General features: G+C 31.5%; 4 protein-coding genes across 7 annotated transcripts; 3 read left to right on the forward strand and 1 right to left on the reverse strand.

Annotated features, from left to right (window-relative positions):
• Positions 1–242: 242 nt before the first annotated feature.
• LOC113398639 (protein ENL-like) lies at positions 243–15,570 on the forward strand. Of its 2 annotated transcripts, none has more exons than XM_026637488.2 (4): positions 243–534; positions 613–820; positions 11,003–11,186; positions 13,387–15,570. In XM_026637488.2, the coding sequence occupies exons 3-4, from the start codon at positions 11,003–11,005 to the stop codon at positions 14,025–14,027; spliced, it is 825 nt and encodes a 274-aa protein (XP_026493273.1). In that variant the 5' UTR covers positions 243–534; positions 613–820; the 3' UTR covers positions 14,028–15,570. The 2 variants fall into 2 exon arrangements, with proteins under 2 accessions (XP_026493273.1, XP_026493272.1); XM_026637487.2 differs by having other exon boundaries at positions 613–698.
• Positions 15,571–17,490: 1,920 nt separating this feature from the next.
• LOC113398540 (UPF0729 protein AAEL015238) lies at positions 17,491–18,042 on the forward strand. The gene has a single exon (XM_026637319.2). The coding sequence runs from the start codon at positions 17,686–17,688 to the stop codon at positions 17,944–17,946; it is 261 nt and encodes an 86-aa protein (XP_026493104.1). The 5' UTR covers positions 17,491–17,685; the 3' UTR covers positions 17,947–18,042.
• A 1,232-nt stretch (positions 18,043–19,274) lies between these two features.
• LOC113398539 (46 kDa FK506-binding nuclear protein) lies at positions 19,275–22,859 on the reverse strand. Of its 2 annotated transcripts, none has more exons than XM_064216864.1 (8): positions 22,612–22,859; positions 22,089–22,316; positions 21,771–21,935; positions 21,171–21,336; positions 20,567–20,777; positions 20,235–20,405; positions 19,844–20,016; positions 19,275–19,678 (listed from the first exon to the last, which is right to left on the reverse strand). In XM_064216864.1, the coding sequence occupies exons 1-8, from the start codon at positions 22,619–22,621 to the stop codon at positions 19,597–19,599; spliced, it is 1,206 nt and encodes a 401-aa protein (XP_064072934.1). In that variant the 5' UTR covers positions 22,622–22,859; the 3' UTR covers positions 19,275–19,596. The 2 variants fall into 2 exon arrangements, with proteins under 2 accessions (XP_064072934.1, XP_026493103.2); XM_026637318.2 differs by having other exon boundaries at positions 21,171–21,334; positions 21,766–21,935.
• A 505-nt stretch (positions 22,860–23,364) lies between these two features.
• Positions 23,365–24,443, forward strand: LOC113398653 (small ribosomal subunit protein eS17). Of its 2 annotated transcripts, none has more exons than XM_026637506.2 (3): positions 23,365–23,478; positions 23,620–23,771; positions 24,176–24,443. In XM_026637506.2, the coding sequence occupies exons 1-3, from the start codon at positions 23,476–23,478 to the stop codon at positions 24,420–24,422; spliced, it is 402 nt and encodes a 133-aa protein (XP_026493291.1). In that variant the 5' UTR covers positions 23,365–23,475; the 3' UTR covers positions 24,423–24,443. The 2 variants fall into 2 exon arrangements, with proteins under 2 accessions (XP_026493291.1, XP_064073002.1); XM_064216932.1 differs by lacking the exon at positions 23,365–23,478 and adding an exon at positions 23,507–23,527.
• The last annotated feature ends 403 nt before the right edge of the window (positions 24,444–24,846 follow it).

Raw genomic sequence — 24,846 nt, forward strand, 5'->3', positions numbered from 1 at the left:
CCCCTAACCTAACACTAATTCGTCGTATCGTGCGAAATCTAGGTCATTATTTGTATGTAATGAATATTCTCACGCTTATATTACCTGCTCTATCAAAAATATCATTTTGTTTCATCATATGCCCATAGCGAATCTGAAAATTAAGTTGTATTCTATCGTAGCGTTTATTTTTTCAAAAGATGAATAAAAAATAACATATTCTGGACCATTTGCCGTGACTAATTAATGGCTTTGAATAACAACGATTCAATATCGTAATACAAATAATTACTTAAACTACACTATACTTGAAACGGAACGTATTTGCACATACGTCAAACGGAGGCGGGAGGACCGAGGCGGAGGGTACGAGCGAGGCCACGACGTCACTTGCCCACGTCACTCCGCAGCGCACCCGGCCTCATACAATCTCATTCAGTTAGCCAGTGATAAACGCGCTCCGACGACGTCTCGTCCGACATGCTGCGCACTTGACTTGCCGCCGAAAACCTACAGCTGCCTAATGCATCTTTGCCTGTCACCAATAAATCACAAGTGAGTTGTGGTAACAGTGCCAGTGATACGCTATCGCCGCGCTGACGATCGACTAATGACCTCGACGGTGTGTTATAGATGTCAGCCGTCACCGCACGCGGAGCGGCGGTTTTATCACATCTTAGAAAATGACTGAAGGTCCTCCATATCGACATGAGAAGCCGGTGAGTGCTCGCATAATAATATCGCGTGCCGTCCGACCGACCGTCCCCGTGACGAGCGTGACTAAAAAAGTTGTGAACGCATGTTTGGGAACTACACGTGATCGACCGACGTTCCTCAGCGGGTATGCATTGAAACGCTTGTTTTCTTTAACGTTATCAATTAACGTCAGAGCTTATTATCAAACATTTTAATCTTGACCTCATCTTTCAAATAGTTGACTGCATATTTAAATTAATTGTATAGGTATAATACAATTTATTATTTTATACACAGAGTTTTTTAATGAGAAGAGTGTCAGTGATCTTTCCCGCGCACTTAATGTAACTGGTTTTTGTGAACTCCAATAACGCAAGTTTTGCCATATGTACACAATACAACAACTGCCATTCAAATATATTTAAATAAGTTTTTATTGTATGTTTAGCTATTTTCCTTATCGCTTACGTATATAAGTTTAAATTTACATTTCGTAAGGAAATAATAAATAAATATGTTTTTTTTTTCTATATCTTTTTATTGACAAGATTATACCGGTAATGTACACATTTCGTTAATCACTTCTAAATTGAATATAAAATATTTAGTTATTTAGTGAAGTGACGTGTCCACCATTTTAACAAACAGCTAGTACCTACAATAGGTATTTACATATTATAATTTTTATTTTCATGTATTGTGTTCAATTATTTGATTATTGTTTTCTAACTTAACCAATTTTAATAATAAAATATTAAAATAAGTGATCATGAAATTGCACATACTTATCTAATAATATCATACAATAAAACCTCCGCAACGCGCGTATTTCAGCAGTTTTGTTCTATCAAGCAATACAAAAAAAATCTCATATTTTGTTAGTATAGATCATCAGATGATTTTTTATCGTTAATATCTTTTACAAATATTATACTGACGATAAACTTCAAGTGCCTACTCCATTAGACATCACTAATACCTAACATTTTTTGATATACTACATGTATAAATATCTAAAGTGATAAAATAGAATGATAAACTAATTATCTCAAAGGATATTGTTATCATAATTAGCTTGTCCCATTTATTTTATGAACATTATATAATAGGTATGCCTGGTAGCTTTGAAGACAACCTTTTGCTGGCAACATCCCTATACTGATGGAGCCGTGGATCTGTCTATCACGATACATCTCTTAGTCTGCTTTTATGACATCTCTGTTTTTTATTTTGAATTAATTTATTTACCTTACACACTGGATATATCTTGTATATTCGAACGTTCGCATCTAATACGAAAACCAAAATAATCATAACTTTTTATTATATTTATATACTATATCAATATGATGATAATTCTCGGGTTGTTTGTTTCATACTCAAAGTACTCGAACAGAGATATAATTATCAGGACGTAACCATGGAGTTTGATATCGAGCAAGAACTTTAATTCAATTTCAATGACTTATGAAAAATCGTCAAATAGAACAGGGAACAATAGTTATGGGACTTTTAAGCGAAACCGTAACCAAAAACCGATAAAAATATCTTTTTATAATAAAGAAAGTTTAAAATTGCATTTTAAGGTTATTAGTTATTTTCTATGAATATAACTAATAAAAAAGGTCTACAATAAATTCAAAGTATAAAAAAGTAAACACGATATTCGAAATTGTAAAATAAACCAATAAAACCCATCACATAAGATTGTCAAATTTAGTAACGGTTCAGGTATCCTTATTAGTCGAAACTTTGGGCATAATCTCTGATTAAAACTGTGTTTTTTAAATAAACATTTATTCATGCTTCTCAAAACATTTTTAATAATTGGAAAAAACTTTACAACATCTTGAAATAAATAAAATCCTTTAAAATGTCCAATAAAACAAAAATATTCTTATATTATTGTTCTCGATTGTAGGCCGTCGGAACTTATTTGGGGCGATTCGCGTAAACTTCGTACGTTGTAAGTTAGCAATATAATCATCATGTATTTTTTATCTGAAATCGCTTTTTTGTTTTTAAGAGGAGATGATTTCAAAAAAATATGTTTTATTTTGGACTTATTCTATCTGCATAAGTTAGATCGTCTACTGACATTTACATTTCACATTACGATCCGAAGAAATGTTACAAAAAACGACAACGTCGACCAGACTGTAGTAGTATTTAGTTGACATGCACTTACTTCTCCGCCTATCGCGTGTTTACATGTTTAATCCAATTTACGCGAGTAGAACCACAGGGCACGTCTATTACAACATGTTCGAACATTGAGCTCTCTTAAAATTGTCCTTATCCGATCGGATTGTGAAAGGTCGATAACCCCCATTAGAATAAATGTAACTAATAAACCAAGGAGGTTACTTCGTTAATTTGATTTTATAGAACAACTAGCTGAACCTGCGGCTTGACCGGCGCCAAATTTATAAAACTATCTATACCGCCTAATCAGTTACCGCCATATTACTTCGAGGGTTGGTTTAAAATGTACCCTGGCCTCCTTCTATAGGACTCAAACTATATTTGTATCAAAGTCCATATAATCGGTTCAACGATTTAAATGTGAAGAGGTAACAGAGTTACTTCCTCATTTAAGTTAACATTTATTAAAGATCTATAGAAGAGCTCTAAATATGCACTTTTCTAACCTATATACTCTTTGGGCCAAATGCCTATAAAATAGCACGTAATCAATATTGCAAAATATTTAATGTGATTTACTATAATTTGGAGACTCGGGTTCGTATCTGACACGAAGCCAAGTTTCCGAATGTCTAACTGTAGTCATATCTGTTTAGCAATAATTTTACCGACCAATGCGCCAAAAACTTGGGAAAACTCCAATAATATTTTTCCAACTGTTATGTAAAATATAGTCTAGATATATTTTTTGCGAATGTTACAGCCATAATACATTTACCAAAAAATATCGATGATGAGTACGATTATACATCTAAACCATTAACTCTTCAGCTATTTTGCCAAACTTGCTTTTTAATCGATTCAAAGGTTTATTTTTATGTTTTTATTGTGTTCTGATATCAAATGGGCAAACTCACAGACTTGTTGTTGGTAGGGCTTTGTGCAGGCCTGTCTGGGTAGGTACTCCTACTCATCAGATTTCTACCGCTAAGCAGCAATACATGACATCTTAGTTCTCATGGTGGTGAATTAAGAATGTTGAATGGTGAATATCTCTTGGTGGTGACTACTTACCATCAGATGGTTCGTCCGCCGAGCTCTATCAGAAATAGTAAAAAAAAACGTAGCTAATAAAAAACTGTCAGTAAATAAAATTTGAAAAGGGCTCTTTTGTGAGGTTTAATGTTTTTACTTTTATTTCTATATAAGGTCGCATCTAATTTACGGTAAGTTATGATACCGTTATGTTTAGTAAACATTGTAAAAGAAGTAAAAAAATGCTCGAATTTCGTACAAAACGAAAACATTACGACCACAATCAATGTTATTTTAATTCACATTTGAACGGAGCTTTATTGCTCAAACTATTAAAATAATAAAATAATGTTAATGAAATTTCATAATTAAATTTGTCTATTTTATTAAAATAAAAAATCATTTATTGAAAATACAAAAATAAGTAAACCATGAAATGCGTTAAATAAACTAAAATGTATTTTCTATAAAATATATTAGCATATAAAACTACTACTACTAAACACAAAAGTAAATCTCCTTTCAAAATAAACTCAGTAGGTAACTGTTTAACCTTGGTGTTTTTGTGTAACGTGACGACAAGCATTTGACTACTAAATTTTAAGCTGGAACGTGAAACGTGAACACTACAATATACATATATGTACATTGCTATTATTGTAAGCCGAAGAGTTTGTTTTTAACGCGTAAATACAGTTGGATTTAAAAAACAATATATTTTATAGGCTTAATCTTGAAGAAGGTTACAGGCTATTTAAAAACAAGATAAGACCCACAAGGATGGAGCAGTAACGGTAAAGTAAATAAAAAATAGTTACTGTACAGTTCATGACTGCGTGGCAAAAATGCAAGCAGCATTATCAAATTGAATCACAATTGCCATTGTTTTGGCGAAGTAGTCTTCCTGTCTTCAGATTTTTTTACAAGTAATTGTAAAAAAGCTCTACTATCAAGTCAGGCCCAAATGTAATGAGGGGACTATGAGATTAGCCGACCTAAGCTAATTAGCGATTTCGACATTAGCGAATAAAGCTCCTAGGACATGATAGATCAATATATTCTGCACGGTATTATAATAAACTCTCATGATATGTACTTAGTTTTCAAATTATCATTAATTAGCAATAAAGTTTCTAAGGACAGTTTGAATAAATTTTTCGTACGAATTTGATTACTTATGTAACGTTTGCGTAAAACGATTTGCAGAAATGCAAAAAGTTTTCATTTCGTCACGTGATCAGGGTTCCATCCGTTTTATTATTAGTTTGTATTTTATCAAGTGATAAAAATACATAGGTATACGTTGAATTACGTAATGATATTTAATATTTTTTTGATTAATGTATAATTCGATGATGAATCAATGTTAGTTTTAGACTTATTTTAATCTTGTAAAATGACGATTAAATACGAGCGTATTCTAATAAGTTACATTTCGCGAATGCGGTTTCAAATTACTGTTGAACGTCTCTCGAAGTTTTGGTGTACTCAACATTTAGTATTTAACTTTATATAACGCTTATTTTACAGAAATTTGATCACTTGAAATGTCATATGATTTATTTGTATTAAATGACACCGAATAATAATATATAGTGTTACACAATTTAGACACTTTCATTGTTAGCTTTCGTTATAAAAATAAATATATAACAATAATTATTATATAAATATATATTATTATATATATCTTATTCATATCGCATTTATGATAACCGGAAAATTGTATTTCTTGCTTTTAACCATAGAGATAATTAAATTTAAAATCATTATTAATTATAGAAGCCTTACTTTACTATTAATTTTCAAAAGTCTACCACGGGATGAATAAAAACTCGTAAGATCTGAGAAGAACCGGCGAAAGGAATTGGGTAAGTCTTTCCCACTCATTTTGTTTACAATGTTTTTATTGATACCGGAGGTGCTCTATATATGATCGTTACAATTCCAAAATGTGTTATAATCTAAAACAACCATTACTTTTATAATATCCATTAAAGCAAACGTTTCTTGATAATTGTTTTGGTTTTTACAATTAAATATCGTCAATTGATCTATGATCGACTATTTAAAATAAAATACTCCTAAAAATTCATATCTCCCAAATCTATTTGAAAAAGAAACTTCTTACACAGTTCATCAATTTATTTTCAGTTTCCTCGGTAGTAAAATTCTTGGTCTTATTCTCTAGAACTATGAGATTTCAGTCAATGCCGAAAAACTCTGTCATAGTAATTAAATGAATGATAGTTAAGCTAGACTTATAAATTTAGTAACGATACAATTGGAAATAATTATTTAAAAAACCTTAAATTTCCAAATTTTTGTATGTTTCCAAATTGTAGTTAATATTAAAATAATCAGTTGGAACCTAAAGTTCATTCTATAATTTAAATCATAATATTTAAACAATCGCTTAATAACTTTTTAAATTAAAACGTTTAATAACCTCATATAAAATTGAAAACATACTATCTCTGGTAGAACCTCCTTTATTCAAATTTATTTCAATAAAATGTCATAGTGTTCTTCTAATTTTGATATTAAATGTCACATCGCATCGCATAAAACAATCACCTAATTTAAAGTATATCTAACTCAAAATTTGAAGCACAGAAAACGGGTTTTATAAACACTTTTAACTTGTAATTTACTTGTACTTACGACTTTTTATATAATACTAGAGACTGTATAAATAAGGTTCTGGTATAACATATCTCATAATGGACTTTGTACGAGCGAGACAGTGGTAAGATTATTCTATCTACTAATAGATATTTAATAGTGAGTGTTGACTTGTTTTATATACAATACAATAGCTACGAAATAATCCATAAGCACGTCGAAAAAGTAATTTGATAGCTACACTAAATCTATTTACTGAACTTATTGCAAAATGCTTATATCGGTAATATTTATTTTACACTTCGATCACAAAGGCATTAAAATTTCTTGGTTTGCAAAATTTAAAAATAAAAAGATTGTTCTTTTGTCCGAATTGAACGTTTTTCATAAGATGAGACAAAAAAAGTGTTGAAAAGTTTCAAAAATAATTTATAGCGGATATAAGAGCCAAGGCTGATAATTAATACGAGGAAAACAATAGGAAACGAAGGTAACACATACTAATCAAATGTTGGGATTAAATCAGAATGATTGAAGAACAGGTGAATTTTAACCAAAAATCATGGCCAAGCAAGGTCAACTAGATTTTGCTCGATAGAGACGATAAACATCGTGACTGCATGTACCGGATGAAAACCTGCCACTTGTGTGTTAAGCTAAAAATTTTCTTCTGAAAAAGACAGAATGATTTAAACCCAGAAGTAGGACATTCACAGACTACCGTAACGTATTCATTAATAATGATCGAGAATTAAAAGTAACAGTTCGTCAATGTTCCGAGGCTGGTCGAATGCCACTCCTATCAAGGAGACATTTTTGATTCTAACACGTTTCTCCAGTGAATAATGGTAGATATACTTTCGCCACGATTTTATCCAGAAAATTGCGAATTCAAACCTGGGTCTACAGAATTAATGTGCCATTTTCTGTTCATAATTCATTTCGGACTCAGCGGTGAAGGAAAAGATCGTGAGGAACCTGCACGTAATAGTTGAGAATGTATGTGCCACGTGTACACCTGTACACCAAGCCGCATTTGAGCAGCGTGTTGGACGAGCCGTGCATCTTCTGACATTAACATACTGCACTTATCCGACGCATGTAGGTATCCTCAACGTATGAGCATAAAATTAATTAAAAACACAAATGCGCATGAAATTTCAATGACAACATTATTGAGGTTTTCATCCGGATTTGAACCTACTATCATTGATTCAAATTCACTAATTTATAAATCATACCATCATTTATACCATGATAGATAATACATTGTATAAGAGAAATAAATCTTCAATTGCAGCGGTACAACATGAACATTACCCAACGAATTATAACGAGGAAAACAATAAAGAATATTAGAATATAAAAACACTCAGTGCAAATAACGCGTAAAGAAACATAGATTTAATCACCATTGACACGGTACTGAACAAAATAATTAATGCATTATAACTTATCTAAATAAGTGAGTGGTAGATAATTTTACCGTGACCTTAAATAAGTCTAGGATATAATAAAACTATGCTTCAAGATACATTCAAAACAAACGAGAAACATTAAAAAATATTCGTATTAAGATTTTTCAAGATCTTTTGACATTGCACTTTTGGTCAATAAATAAAAAAAAGAATAATAAACAAAATATGCCTCATATTATTCAAAATAAGGTAAGGCATACATTATACCTTTATTTGCACTTTAAACAGTTCTTGATTAATATCTTTATATATAAAAAAAATACTATTCCACTTTAGTACTTATATCCACATTTATTTTAGGTCCAATGTTCCGATAGCTACTTCGTTGACATTCAAAGCGGCATTAATACGCGAATCCATAATGAATATCGTAGATTATTCAACATCTCGACCAAAGATTTCGTCAAATCAATGACAAAGTTTTATATTCGTCTTTTCTCCTCCTGGGATTGGAACAGACATTTTATAATAATATATAATAGATAATGAAATGGAAAGTGGAACATTCTCTTTTAACATTTTGAACTTCATCCAATCCAATCAATCTTTTTAAAACTTCAAAATAAACACATGTAACCATATGTAAAAAAACTGCCTGTCCTTTTTCCACGTAGTAGAAACCCCCAGAAACTTATTTGGAATGCACTAAAACCCCAGCGATGGCTGTCGCCATGGATCGAAGAGGTTGCGGGATCCTATTGATATAACGATTCAGCGGCTCCTCCCGGCTGAGGCCTACCCGGCTGCAATTCTGTCAGGGCCAAACCAATCATCAAAAACCACTTCTGGAGTAAAGCATCCTCTCTTTTTGTTGGTTTGGAGCTTTCACCTCCCGATGCTCCCATGCGGTGGCTTGATAGACTTATATGTGCAAAAATATTTTTTTAGTTACAGGTGTGTATAGTATCTTAAACGTATGATTTCCTTCTGACCGAATTTACCCATGGCGGTAATTCTGAGTGACTAGTCAACTGCGTAAATAATACTATAGTGGACAAATGTGTCTGCACACTTTTGGGACGTGTGTTCTTTGCCAATTTCAAGACACCAGGCTGCTATTGAGATTTTTTCGACGAAAAAACTCAATAACCTTACAGGTGCGATCAGGGCATAAACCCGCGTCTCGGCAGCTGTGGCCTTATTACTGTTGTTAACTCAGCCGCTGGACCGACGACAGTCTCTATAATTATAGAGATATCATTCTATATATTCTACCAATTAAACTTTCTCAGTAAACATGCGATGGCTCGAACCATGAGAAATACCTATTGGTGCTTATTACCAACACACACACACAATTGACTGCTCATTGATATAATTTGACGGCGAGTAGCGACTAGCTAGCTATTAAGATTTTATTCACTGCCAAGGCCGCGACGGGTGACGCAACAATAGCCGGCCGTGCTTTTTTGGCACCATTCACTCTAGCACTTTTTTTTAACAACTCAAATTGTCTATGGTCATATAGACAATTTGATTGAGATCTGTGCATTTTTAATACTGTTTACTACTATACCAATAATAATAACGTAAAATTTATTTCTAAATCGTCTTTTGGTGGTTTAGAAAACGATAAATCTTCCTACTAGTATTTATGGGTTAAACGTTGCAACCGAATTTTTATTTGGTTTCACCCAACCCAACTAAAAATTTATATTCGATTTATGAATCTATATATACTCTATTCCAACTACAAGAGGGGTAAAGCAAAAAAAACAGATTTGACATTGAATTGACGCAATATAATCGGTCGAGTTCTTGTATAATCTATGACATTCATTATGGTTTCGTGAAAAAATGGCGTTTTGAATGTCGGCGATGTTGTTATCGGAACCTTGGAAGTAAAATAAAGTGTTTATAACTATCAGATCAAAGCGAATAAATATAATTGTATACAATTTTGGCATTGACAAAACGATTAGCTGATAACACACATTTTTTTTATAGATGTCTACTGTCGAAACCCAAGACGTGTGGTGATAATTTATTCAAAATAAATGATCGATATCTTCCGTTATATCGTTTCCTAGATTAAACAGGAAACCATAACGTAATACGTATTATAAACTTATACCTAATAATATCAAACGTATACATATTCTACCGCCAAACAGCAATACCGAATATTTTTGTGTTCCGGATTGAAGGGAATGACCCATTGTAACTCAAGGTTCATTTATCTTAGTTGCAAAGTTGGTGACATATTGACGATGTAAGGAATTCTTGAGTGTCTATGGGCTAATTGGTGGTAAGAGATGGTGATCACTTACCATTAGTTGACCCATTTGCAAGTCTGCCAACCTATTTTGAATTTAAATAAAACATAGTACCCAATGTAACCTAATTACAGTTTAAAAAAAAAGATTTAACACGGAAGATCTTGTGTAATAATTGTAATAATAAAATGAATTGGAGTAAATTTAAAAATAAAAAATATTGAATCGACTTTTTATAAGATTCTTGAAAAACGATCGCTTCGGATTATGGAATCTAGGTTCTCCTGAAGTAGCTCTAAAATTTAGTAGTTACTATAAAGTAGAGTTGTAATTTAAAAATGTCGATTTCATTTTCGCTTTGCATAAGATTCAACGACAAATACTAAAACGGGGGACCATTTCTATCATCTATATAATTATTTATTTAATAAATTCACTCATTAGATTGTATAGATTAGCAACGAGTAAACACTTTATGCTATATGACTATTTATTTCCATCACTAGTGATCGAAGTTGTTTTATATAGTTTGGGACATAATAAATTACTGTGATAATAAAAAGTCTTATTAAGAATAAATTATTCCCTTGGAATTTTATGCCTGTACACATATTAGGTATTCGTCTCTACTCAATCTTCGACGATTATAAATGACTTAAAAACGAATTCTGTTCTAACGTACAATATATAATATACTGTGCGACTTGGCTATGTGCTGTGCTGATACTTGGTGCAGTGCTTACACTGAGGACCAGTGCCTTAGGTACTTAATAGAATTGAAAAAAACATGAGTGACTGTATGAAATATTCAAAGGATACATGTTACAGATGTGTGTACGCATATGGCTTGAGGTGGGCCACGCTTGCGAGCCGCGGCGTTCGGTGACGGGTCGCGCGCTGGCGCTGGACTGGCGTGTGTGGGTGCGCGGCGCACGCGGCGACATCAGCGCCTTCGTACACAAAGTTGTGTTTAAATTGCACCCGCCGAGTGCGTTCGTGTATCCCAAACGAGGTATTACTCATAAAATTATACTCATTATGTCACTTCATCCAATAAAGCTTATTCAATTGTATACAATCGCTAAATTAAACCTTATTTTTACATGACTAAAACACACTTACTTGTTGTCCTTTTTATTTTCGCACCTGAGAAAGATATCGATTTATATATGGTTCTGTCAAAATTAAATTAGTTTAGAGATTGTGAACAACAGAATCATCAGAAATTTCATAGAAATCGAAGCTGTTTTTAAAGTTAAGTTCAGAAGTGTGGTCTTTATTTTACAATTCCAATCAAAGAAGTAAAAACAAACCTTAGATTTACATTTGCTTTGCTAACAGTACTATGTTATGCACTAAAAACAGTTATTGATTGAATTATCTCCGTAATACAACACCATTCCGCTTAACTGCTTATAGTAATTTAATTTTACTTCCAAAGTTCCGATAACAACATCGGTGACATCCAATATGCTCTTTATTCATTGTATATTATAATGAACTGGCGACCCAACCCGGCTTCGCACGGGTGCAATGCTGATAGACCTTTTTAAGGTGTACAATAGTGTAGTATATTATTTTAATCTATCTCGTAGGGTTCAATGGAAGCGCAAAAGAATGTTAAACACATTATTTTTCGCTTACATTTACGACATCACATTAAAAATATTTTAAATTATCAGTGTTTCTATACTATATTATGTATTATACACATAAACCTTCCTCTTGAATCACTCTATCTATTAAAAAAAACGGCATCAAAATCCGTTGCGTAGTTTTAAAGATCTAAGCATACATAGGGACAGCCAGCGGGGAGCGAATTTGTTTTGTTATATGTAGTGATTCCACGGATAATTCACGATATACGCAAATAATCAAAATCATTTATTTTGATTTCTTCATTTAAATAGGCTTTAACAAGCACTATTGATTGAAGCATCGTCATTTTGTAGAACCGTATAAACTTAAAGCTACCATCACTTCGGAATGTAGATTCTACCGAGAAGAACTGGCAAGAAACTCAGTAGTAGTAGATACTAATCATATCCATTGTGTCAAAATCGTTTACTTGTGTTTACTCCCTCTTTAATTACAATAAGCTTTACGATGAGTTTGTACAAAAAGCAAACGATGAATAGTTTCAGAAAATAAGTATGATTTAAAATGATTAATTGTTGAAAAATTATCACTTGAAACTATTAGAGGAACTTTTTCACTCAATTCACTGTCCCATGTGTAGGTAGGTTCGAAGCATTTATTCTGCAGTAACGCCGGCTATAAAATGTAAAATCAATAAATATAAATATTGGACAACATCACATACATTACTCTGATCCCAATGTAAGTAGCTAAAGCACTTGTGTTATGGAAAATCAGACGTAACGGCGGTACCACAAACACCCAGACCCAAGACAACATAGAAAACTAATGAACTTTTTTCTACATCGACTCGGCCGGGAATGTACCCTGGGACCTCGGAGTGGCGTATCCATGACAACCGGTGTACACACTACTCGACCACGGAGGTCGTCAAATTCTTTCTCGTTCGTTTCTTCTTTAATTTTTTTTTATTTTGTAAATTCGTCCTTTAATATAATCATTTTTTGACGATCTTCTTCTACTACTTCTTCTACTACTTCTTCTACTCCTGCTAAGACGGTACTCGTAGCTTACAGTGAAATAAACAATATTTTTTACACATAATGCATAAACATTTCTTTCAAGGTAATATTCTTATTCAAGATCATTGCTATTTGATGAATGCAGTATTTGATCAAGATATACAGTGTCAGTACCGTATATAGTGTCAGTACCGTATATACTATATTACAATATAACTTACTTATAAATATGTTAAAGTCAACTGATGGTGTATGATTAAAACCTTATCATTTTATCTAATCGTAATTATTAACCGCTTTATTCGTCAATAGCTTGTTTCGCAAACAGCGGCGTAGTATTGTCTTATAGAACAAACTAATTGAGCCGATTATTTATTATGAAATAAGTTAATAATTTAAAATGATCGCTCTTTCGCTGCTTGAAAGCAACGTACTATATCTACATATGTCTGTAAACGTTAAAAATGGTTACATATTAAAGCAAACTCACTCTCGTTATCACCTTACGATAGTCGGTAACCAAGCACAGTGCAAACAAGACCGCAATAGTTCACTGTCTCACATTGAGCTCATCTGTTTATCATTTTTCAGTTCTTCAAGAACCACCGTATGAAATTCAAGAGTCGGGTTGCGCTTCGATCAATATACCAATCCAAGTTTACCTGAAGTTTACGAAGAAACCAAAGAAAATCTGTCTCAGATACAGTCTCCACATCGAAAACAATAACAAGGCAAATTCGGAAACGAGGTCCGTTTACTACGATTTTGAGAATCCCTCTGAAACCTTGTGCAGCGCCTTGATGAAGGGTGGAGGTGAAATAATCGGCAGAACCGGCGCTGTGGATAACTCGAACAAATTAGTCGTACTCTTCTCGGATGGACGGTCTAAGGATCAGAAAGCGATGAAAGTGAAACGTTACAAGTTCATTGAGCCGGTGCGTTGCAAACACGGAACTAAAAACGCACCAAAGTCATGCATACTCGAGGAGATTTGCTCTAAATGCGGCGAACCGATAAACGCCGACTTCAGAAAACAATTACACGCAGTGGCCATGACCGAGGATGAAATAAACCGCGTGTCGCAATTATACATATCGTATAACAGTTACGAGAAATCAGTGAACGCCTTAATGCTACCACCGCTCTCGGACCCCATATACAGGGTTCCAGAACTGCCGACGTCGCTTCGTGGCGCGCTCACTAGTGTGGAAGCGGACTACGCGATGCAATAAAGTGCCTTTCATTTGGTCGTTATTAAAAGTACAGACCCATGAAACGGGCTGCGTTTTTGGACAGCGACTTTATTTGATAAATGGGTTCTTAATCGTAGCAAAGCATCGCTTCCACGTAGGACTGAGGGTTGCCTTATAATTTAAAAAAAAAGATATATTTTTAATTGTTGCTTAGTTTTATGTTTTTGCATATTCGGGAGTTAAGTGTTTTAAGAGCAATTTTTTTATTATATTGCAAGGATTACAAGGCTCAATAGTGGCAAACGGGGGCAATAGTGCGGCTTTTTGTGTAGGTTAAGCTTTTGCGGGTTCGTCTTGACCACTCAGTTAGAATTCTTTCTACCGCCAGACAGTAATAATAAAGTATTACAGTTTGGCATTTTCTGGTTTAAAGATTGAATAAGTGAGTATAATTACGTGCACAAGGGACATATTGTCACTATCCCATAGTTTTCGGTACATTATCTCACAGTGCCAGTGTCTAGGGTCAATTTTAAAATACCGACGACTTCCTCATTAAAAAAAAAAAACTTAACGAAAATCTGATCTTCGAAAATAGTGCAGGTTAAGTAATCGTATATCGCGCCGTTTATTATATTTATAAAATTATTTGGATACTAAAATGTGCCATGGGACTGTTATCTGTTCATATAACATGTATCATAAGATGTTATTTTAATTATAATTTATTATAAAACATAAAGTAATGTTAGTAAATAATTGAGAATATTTTTATACAACATCTTTTATTATATTTATAAAAATTGTTTTTAAATACAACTAATTGATTATTAGAGAGATATAGAATATTTAAATCGTTATAAAATGACTTAAATAAATGTGCTGTGAACAAGATCTCAAATGTCAATGTTGTCATAAAATAATTAGGTTTATTAGAACTAAGATTATATGATTATAGTGATATATTTCTATTGTTACTATAAATTAATATTTATACTAATTATGTAATTTGTGACTAAACGTACCTATTGCATGTTCAGATGTTATCAAAGAGCTTTTAATTTTTTTTTTTCTAAAATGTATAACTATTTATATACTCTCCATTATTAAAAATTCAATTTTACTTAGCTATGAACGTAATGCTATAGAAATATTAATTTAACGAAAGATACTCAAATATAATACTAAGTCTAAGGACTTTAAATGTATTATCGGTACATACATTGTTTTAGAATCGAAACAACGAAATATAAAAAAGTTTGATTTAAATATGTATAATGTTACCACTTAAATATTTAAAAAATGTTTTCACACAAGGTGCTTAAATTATTTAATATTAATAAAATGTATATTTAATAATATAGCTTAATACCATAGGAATTTATTGTTTTTCCTGATATCTAATGTTATTCTTAAAAAAAGAAATGTGATAAAAGGAATTTACTTAACTTTAAGAATTATAATTTTATTCTATATTATGATGAATGTATGTTATAATGTACTTGTTAAGCGAAGTCTAAAGACCTAAAAAATAACGTTAATTCTATAAAAAAGAGCAAATTTATTTTAATAAAAATTATCATAAAAATCCCTGTTCAATCATTTTGTGTTATACTATCACAGTGTAGTCATTAAATTTCAAATTTTCAACCTACAAAGAAAGATTCTTACCTAAGATTTATTGATTCTTTCTTCGTAATACACGACATCCATAAAAGCGTTTGAAAGTGGATTTCCCGATAAATAATGCCTACCCACTTGAAATCAATCTATTAATGTTAAAATTCTAATCATTTCATAAAGATTCCAATCAAATCTTGAATTATAAAGTATAATTCAAGATTTTATTGGAAAGCGTATACATAATGTACATACATATATAGCTCCATTTTACAAGCAAATTTAAGCTGTTTTTTTTTGCCGCGAACTAATCAATTAAAATAAGTAAGCCGTCGTGGACTATTCTGTACAAATTTTAAAGATATCCATATTATACCCTGTACAAGTTAGCTTGATCTTTTTGACAGGCGGGCTAGTGATGGAAACAAAAATAGCCCAAAAAATAACGTTTTAAAATACTTGTAACTGTAAAGATGGTGTGGGTGTATTATGTGTGAAATTCTTTATTGCACTAGACATAAAAAACATTGGATAGATAAGCGACGGTGGGTCAATATTCATAATAAGCTATTTAATATTACGGAGTTATTTTTTTTTTCACTTTTCGACCCGTTTCTTTGGTAAAGTTGTTTAGTTCCATGGTCTGAACCACCTATTTAAATTTGACGGGAGGTCCAAAAATAAACCTCTATGTAAAAATTAAGGTTGAAAAATAAAATCATTTATCTTAAAATCAGTTTTTATTAAGGAAGAGAAGCACAGTCGAGATCATCATCACCAGAGTCGTCGGAGCTTGTGTCATCATCTCGAACTTCAATTATTATTTCTTGGTCAATTAAATTGTCAAAGTGGACGTCGCGCATCCGTACCGTCCGACCGATGTAACATTGTACAAGCGTCTATTATTTTCAGTGTTCCTATTTAAAATTTACTTTGAAGCAATAAAAAGTCTTAAATATTTTAGATAATGCTTGAATCCTTAGGGACTTTTGTGTTATATGTATTTATTTTTTTTTATATTTTTCAATTTTTAAAATCCTTAAATTAAGAAAATAATATGTTCGTCATTGCAAAGTTATGTCGATCAGAAAAATTTACACATGTCAAAAATATCAAGCTATAATGTATAGGGTATAATAGTCATCTAGGTCAAAGAACAATTTGCTATCTGACTACATAGACTAAAATCGTAAAATGTATTCAAAAAAATACAGAACATTTTTAGTAAATGAAATCATACGTCCTGAAATTAGAATCTATCACTAGTCCGTGAAAACGTTTTGTTAAAGTAGCTTTTACAAGAGGTTATCGAAAAAAATATAATTTTTCTATGCACACATTTTCCGTACCAATTCCTCTATGTTAGGAAAATGCTAGTGATTCAAATTTGATTGCAAACACATCAGACCGTTACTCCTAGTCCTACAAAGAGGATTGAGTAGCATTACCCAAACACAAATGGCAAATTCGTAGTCAAGAGTTTTTCTTTATTCAATTTATATGAATAATTCAATCATTATACATATAAATCCAAAGTTGAGTAGTAAATGTTCACAATTAATTGCTGCAAAACAACCTTCGGCTACGAGTACGATTGCTTACACAGCCAGCTGAGAACCTTCATTATATTTCGAGATATGACATGTCTAGATTCACCATGTCTAGCTAAAATTTTCTTATACGAAATATTTAACTGGCATCAATTTTCAACTATTATATATTTAAAAATAAACAGTAATAAATTAATGCATTAAAAAATCACATTAAAAGTACTTTCAGTAATTTCATTGTAACCCAGAATATTGACCAAACTTAACCCACCGTGTATTTGAGCTTTAAGAAATGAGTTTTGACAGCTATTAAATACGCATTGACAGACATTTGACATTGACTTGTTACCAATACTGAAATACTGAAGTCCGTCGATGTCAGCTGAATCAAGTTCCAACTTCATTTATGTTATTGATGTAATTTTCTAAACCTTTGTTAGTTTTGAAATTCTAGCACATTCCATAATTTAATCGGATGAAAGTTTGAGGCTTCCATTGTGAAATATAGTAAAAAATAAAAAAACAAGATGGTGTGCGTTCCATGTTTTATCATCCCAGTTCTGTTGTTTTTATGGCATAAATTCATTCAACCTTATGTACTACGTTTTTGGAACCCATGGGGCGTTAAAGATGCGGACGGAAATGTGAAGACGGAATTTCCTTTCAAATGTGAAGGTGGGGTTTGTGCTTTTAGTAGAAAACAAGTTGAAAAAAACGACACTGAAGAAATGCAGAAAGATGCTGGGGAAGTTCCACCAAAGATAGACGGAAGAATAAAATCGGAATAAAAAAATATCTCAATTATAATTCAGTTATTTATTTCATAACCTTATGTGCTATCTCTACGCACCGCTAGTATTTTATAATAAATCGATTATACCAAATGTACTTTTATTTCGTATACAATATATCTCTCGATTTAATTCCAGATTTGCTAAAGGATATTACAACACTAATGACTTTTTAGTTGACTGCACACCTTGGGAATGAAATGATCGCCTCCAGGCTGTTTCAAATAACTAAAATATAATTATTATTGTACATGCAAAATGGAAAAAAAAAAAAAATATCCCGCTGAGTTTCTTTCGCCGGTTCTTCTCAGGTCCGAGGTGCTAAATTCCGAACCGGTGGTAGATTTTTGACAATCAATAAGCAAGTGTAAACACTTCTATATTGAATAAAGATTTTTGATTTGATTTGTAAATAACCAAAAACCTTGTATGAGGTTGTAATCTTAAACTATGCAAAAGATAAATATGTTGGTTCAAAGGCTATATGTATTTCCTATTAAATCTCAAGGATAAAACAATAGATAAGTTATTAAAGTTTAAAAATACAGGTGTGGTTGATATTGTTTATTTCATACAGGATAAATTGTTCAAATGTTTATAATTAATCCAAAAATGTAATTTAATTGATTGTTACTAAATTTTAACAGGTACCTTTACTAGTATCTATTTGCTGGACTAGACCCTCAGATGTTAGCATTCATTTTATATGAGTAGTTTATTTTTGTGTTGTAGTCATTTACCATTAATAAGGTTAGTTTAAATAAAACAACATTAAATGGAATATTTACTCTATTTTACATAACCAAGGCTATTGAAAATTTAAATAACAAAATAATGTTTAAGCTGGGTCAGAATTTTGTAGCAGTCATTATGTGAAATAAAATTTGCATACGGAATACAAACAATATTTTGTCTCGAGACCATCAGGCATTTCCATAAAATAAAATAAGCACAATTATTTACTATTATAAATGATAAAATAAAGTCTACCTTGGATTTTGAAGGCCCTCGCTACTGTGTATATTAAAAATTAAATATACTTCAAAGCAGGTATTGATTAATATGTGAAGTTCATAAAGGAAACTAAACTAGCTCATTTTAAATGATTATTTAAGACATACTTTCACTAGATATCCACTTCACATTATCAACATCGGAGCCAAAGATTATTTTTAAGCTTGCTTGAATTTATTAATGCTGAAATTATTATATTGGAACTATGAATAACACTTAAGTATATTACATATTTATGGAATATAAGTTTATTGAAGTTATAAAGTTTGTTTAAAATTAGTAAGACCTAGTTGATCAAATTTAATTTATTAAAAATTGGCATCCAACCAGATTTCATCATTATGCAGCTGATGATTTCTAATTCTTAAAATCTAAATAACCTGTTTATTCTTAGTGTCTAAAATTATCAACTAACATAGTAAATAACTAATATGGAGCATCCACAAAAACAATGTAACTTCAGTAATTTAGACATGTCAATAAAAAAAATAAAACTTTCTTTTTGATAATGCTCCATATTAGTATAATAGTAGAAATGCTGACAGCATTTACACGATAAATGGCATTCAATCAATGACAATCAAATTAACTGAAACAATTAATATGTCCATACACTATGATGATAACTAGCACTTATTTAACATTCTTTAACTCTACTTCGAATACTAAGCTTGAGTTTGGAGGAATAACTGGTGGTGATCCCTTAGCACCATACCTGAAAATATAAATATTAATTTATACAAAAAGAGTAATAATCATTCTCTTCTTCATCATCATTCTTACCAGTGATTGGTGGAATTCCTACAGTAACAAGTTTATAGTGCTTTTTTTTTTAATTTGTATTTATGAACTTTTATATACTCTACTACTATGTACTTACGCCATTGCTGGTGGACAAACAATCTTCCTTTTTCCTCCGACTTTCATGCCAGCTACACCAACATCCCATCCAGAAATCACTTCCTTAGCGCCAAGTTTGAACTTGAATCCAGGTCCTTTCTGGCAGTTGTCAAACATCTTGTTGTTTTGCTTCAGACGACCCTCGTAATACACCTGTGGGAATAATTAATTATATCATATGAGCTAAACAAACTAATGACTACTCTCTCTGAGAGAATAAGGTTTGGTACAAAAAATATCTTAAACCGACAAAAAATAAAGAGAACTCATATTGAATACTAAACATATTTTTTAGTGGAAACAAATATCAATAAACATGATATTGTTAAAATTATACTTGTAATTAATTGATTTTAACACAATTATCTTACCATGACAACCTTGCCAGGTTTTGCGACTGCTCCATTGCCCACTTTCAAATCTTCAATAAAAACTCCACCGCTGAGTGATTTCTTTTCTTTTTTGTCACCCTCTTGAGCATCCTTTTTTGCTTCTGGTTTCTTCTTCTCTGCCTTTTGTGGCTGCTCAGCAGGCTTCTCTTTCTACATAATTAAAGGTTAAGTTCAAAATATCTGGCACAACCAATAATGTTGCAGTATAGTTAACATATACTTGTATTATACACAATATATTTTATCATTGTTACGATATTAAGAAAAAATTTATACATAATTATAATTTATTCAAAAAGTGGAAAATATACCTTGGTTTTCTCAACTCCATTTACTTGAGGTTCTTTCTGCTTCTGCAATTTCTTCTTCAGACGGCGTTTCTGTGACTTGGTAAGCTTGGACATGTCAGCAGTGCTATCATCCTTGCTGGTATCAAGAGTTGTGTCTGCTTTCTCGGAGGATTCATCTTCATTGTCATCATCATCTTCATCATCTTCGTCTTCCTCATCAGACTCTTCATCACTGTTAATCAACAAAACATTTTTATAAAGGAAATATTATCATTACTATTGCACAAAACATTGGAAATGAATAAAAAACTTGGCAATGATATAAATAATTATATAGACTACCATAAATATAAATATGTCAATTATATTTATGGTAGTAGTACTTTCAAGGCACTATATGTCAGTGTAATAACAATTGTGACATTTTTGAAAGCACATGTTGCTTTAGACAAGTTGCAAGAATTAGATATAAAGGGGACTGATAATTTATATACAATTCAACGAACCTTCCTACTCAATAAATAATAATAACATATTTTTTTTTATAAAATAGGCAGATAATCCACCAATTGTACAAAACAGTTACACATTTTTAAATTATTATGAAAAATTTGTATGTCCTAACCTGTCAGTTGCTTCGGTGGATGTATTCACTTTGAAGGACTCATCATTGTCATCGGTATCAATGTCCTCCCCATCGAGGAACTTTTGTAGTTGATCTTCACCATCTTCGTCCTCATCGGAGCTCTCGGCGGCAGCAGCAGGTTTGTTGTCTGTTTTTTTGTTTTGCTGTTAAATAAACAACTATTATAATAGACATAAAATAAGGTGGGTGGATAGGATGTAGATAGGACGCATACCATATATATTTTGGTATGTGACCATGAAAAAAAATACTGTCGAGTTTACGTCTTCTGCTCGGCACTCAGTTATCTCTTTTGAGAATTAATAACCAAGTGGAATTACTTTATAGTAAATAAAGATATTGACTCATTGGGTAGGTGATACACTCAGTAATATTTAAAAAAAAAATTAATACATTGTAAATTTATACCTTGAACAAGCTACAAGCATCAAAAATATTGCAAAATATTTAGTCTTATCAAATACTTCACTTATATTATTTAATGCTATACCACATTAACTAAAAACATTAAGATCGCCAGCATATTATTTTTGCAGTTTTTCGGGATTCAAATTCAAACAAATTTATGTCACACCTTAGCTTTCTTGTTAGTAACTCCTTCATTGCTATTCTCTAGTTTCCTCTTATTCTTGGCGGGAACCAGAGCTGGTGCCTCCTCTTCTTCTTCTTCTTCCTCTTCCTCGTCTGAAGGTTCCTCCTCAAATTCAGGATCCAGGTAACCCGTCAAGTGAACATTGCATTTACCTACAATTAGAAGAAATATTTAAAAAATTTATATTTTATTAATATTAAAGTAAGTTTCATGGGGATGCTATTAAGTTGAAGTTGAGTAGTTAGTTAGATTAAAATATATAAAATAAAATTATAATGTATTAAAATGATTAAAAAAAAAATTACCATTTGTCAAGAATGAAATAGAATCTCCAGCCTTAAAATACAGGTCGAGTGGTACTTGAATGGTCTTGTTCTTCTGTAATGTGCACACGAGGAAATTTTTACCATCCACCACAATCATCACCTGGCAGGGATCATTGTCGCCGGTGGAAATGTCCATAGCAGCTTGCGATATGTGAAACGGCTTCTCCACCACTTGGGAGTACCGCTTATTCGGTTCCATTATTAATCCTAAACATAATAAATTCCTCTTTATTTCTACAAACCAATTCTGATTTAAAGATAGTCAGAGTAAGCAAAGTTTAGTATGATATATGAAACACATTCAACATGTGTTGACGGCATTGTAAGTCCCACACGTTGCGAGGTGTTACTTTAACGATATAACGAATCCCAACCGAAAATGGTTTACAAAATGATATCGTTCTTGTGAAACGTCTGTTTAACATTACGTTTAATAAGTTTTTGTAACATAAATTGTTTAAATTAACAAACACGTGGTGGTATATGGTTACCGGTTACTTACCCCAAAACATCTTGAAAATTTAATATACGTATGAAAAAGAAGAAAATATCTAATAACAATCAAGGTAAATACTAAAACTAGGTAATTTGTCCGAAAATAATGGATTATCGATCCAACTACTATAGCGCGGCAAATTTACACAACCGCGTCGGAACTCGGATTCTTCGTCAAATCCACACCACCATAAAATTAATGTTAAAGATAATGAACGACAAATTGATGACAGCGCCACTAACTCGGGTTTCGGAAGTTCGATATTTTCATAGACAATAAAAATATCTTGAATGAATCAAATAGGTATACATTCTAGTAAATTATTTTAGAAATCGTAGATTTTGTCTTTCCCTTCGATATAATTTTTAGATACAAAATTGTAAAATTGACCAATTATATCTTATTTAAGATGTAAGGTTAATTTAAGCTTCATTATAATTCGTCTCCATTAGCATTTTTATTAATCCTTGGCTAATATAATTTATCGATTCCTTATAATACGAATAGAATTGTAATGTGTTAAGATTACATTTCTAATTCTTAATAAACAAAGAAATTATAAAGCTATTTAACCCATATTGGGTTAAATAATCTCTAAAAATTTTTGACGAACGTTTTGTTGTCATTACGTATTGATTTTTATAATTTTTAATAGTAATCACAAAACAATAACAAATTTAAAATGCTATACATTAGATCGTAAAAGTAATAACTTCTTTATTAAAAGTATAAATCCTATAAAATATACAAAATAAATAAAACAAACATAGATTTTTGATCTGTGTAAATCTTATAAACAATTTATAATCTGTACACTACAAAGTTTTTCTTTTCTGTTAACTGTCAAACGGCGGATACATAGTTTTCACAATGGTAAGAATTATTTTATTACTAAAAATCAATTTATATCTAAAGAATCATGGTACTTTATGATTTTTCACCAATAATATGTACATATGATATTGAGTTGTAGTCACTAACATTTATATTTACAGTATTGTTTTTAACTTGCAGGGTCGTGTTAGAACTAAGACCGTAAAAAAAGCAGCAAAAATCATTATCGAGAAGTACTATACAAGATTAACTCTTGATTTTGATACAAACAAGAGAATATGTGAGGAAATTGCTATTATTCCCACCAAACCTCTTCGTAACAAAATCGCAGGGTAAGTAAATCTTTAACTTTTCAGGTTATGTGTTACAATTTTACGATAATTGTAATTATTTTTATTAATGTTGACATTAAAACGGGAGTCATTTATAATCCTAAAATTATTATCTTTTCAATATAAATATTTAGTTCATACTTGTTGTTATTCCTGAATTTATTTGTATTTGCACAAATTGAAACAATAATTGTTTACTATTCTGTTTTGTATCATTTAAGGGGGATTAAGTTTTAGATAGTTAAAAGGAGTTATGACATTAATAACATGAAAAGTGAAAGTATGTCATTTACATGGCAAATTTTTTTACTTAATTTTTAATAATGTTTAAATTTGTTGGTGCAATCCATATTATCCACATTAGGCCTTATAAGACCTAAAATTAAAGTGAACAATTTTTTTAGGTTTGCCACCCATTTAATGAGACGTCTCAGACATTCCCAAGTTCGTGGTATCTCAATCAAACTGCAGGAAGAGGAACGTGAAAGACGTGACAACTATGTTCCAGAAGTGTCTGCTTTGGAACATGACATCATTGAGGTGGACCCTGACACTAAGGACATGTTGAAAATGCTTGACTTCAACAACATCAACGGTCTCCAACTCACCCAGCCTGCAACTCAGGGTGGTTACAGTGGCAGACGTAATTAAGAATAATAAATTTTAAACCTATCTGGAATTGTTTTATTTGCAGTTTTAAATACTATATTCATAGAAATAAAGAAAAACATTAAAAAATAGCTTTCAATATCTTTATTATAATTTGGATATTCTGTTCAAAACATTGGTTGCTTGTTTTATTTAAGATTTAGTCAAATCTGTATGCATAGTCTAAATTATAATGTACTGGTAGCCTTATGCTGAATTGAAGTGAGTAAACTTTAAAATAAAGCAATTATTTTTAAGATATGTTTAATGTAATACTATGTTTTATATATAATATGTGTTTAAATAAATATACTTTTTCAAATATTTTGTTAATCAGGCTTATGAGGAACGGGCCTAAAAAATTTTTACCAAAGTATAAAGTATATATGTAGAAAGTACTAAAGTATCACTATAGTTAAGTTTACGT

This window comes from Vanessa tameamea, chromosome 14 (genome assembly GCF_037043105.1).
Source record: "Vanessa tameamea isolate UH-Manoa-2023 chromosome 14, ilVanTame1 primary haplotype, whole genome shotgun sequence".
In the NCBI taxonomy this organism is placed as follows: domain Eukaryota; kingdom Metazoa; phylum Arthropoda; class Insecta; order Lepidoptera; family Nymphalidae; genus Vanessa; species Vanessa tameamea.

Coding starts and splice junctions, on each gene's coding strand:
- LOC113398639 (XM_026637487.2), top strand. CDS start 663: ATGACTGAAGGTCCTCCATATCGACATGAGAAGCCG. Junction 699..11,002: donor CATATCGACATGAGAAGCCG/GTGAGTGCTCGC, acceptor TACATGTTACAG/ATGTGTGTACGCATATGGCT. Junction 11,187..13,386: donor GTTCGTGTATCCCAAACGAG/GTATTACTCATA, acceptor ATCATTTTTCAG/TTCTTCAAGAACCACCGTAT.
- LOC113398540 (XM_026637319.2), top strand. CDS start 17,686: ATGGTGTGCGTTCCATGTTTTATCATCCCAGTTCTGTTGTTTTTATGG.
- LOC113398539 (XM_026637318.2), bottom strand. Junction 21,335..21,765: donor TTACTAACAAGAAAGCTAAG/GTGTGACATAAA, acceptor TTTATTTAACAG/CAAAACAAAAAAACAGACAA. Junction 20,017..20,234: donor AACCTGGCAAGGTTGTCATG/GTAAGATAATTG, acceptor TTATTCCCACAG/GTGTATTACGAGGGTCGTCT.
- LOC113398653 (XM_026637506.2), top strand. Junction 23,772..24,175: donor CTTCGTAACAAAATCGCAGG/GTAAGTAAATCT, acceptor CAATTTTTTTAG/GTTTGCCACCCATTTAATGA.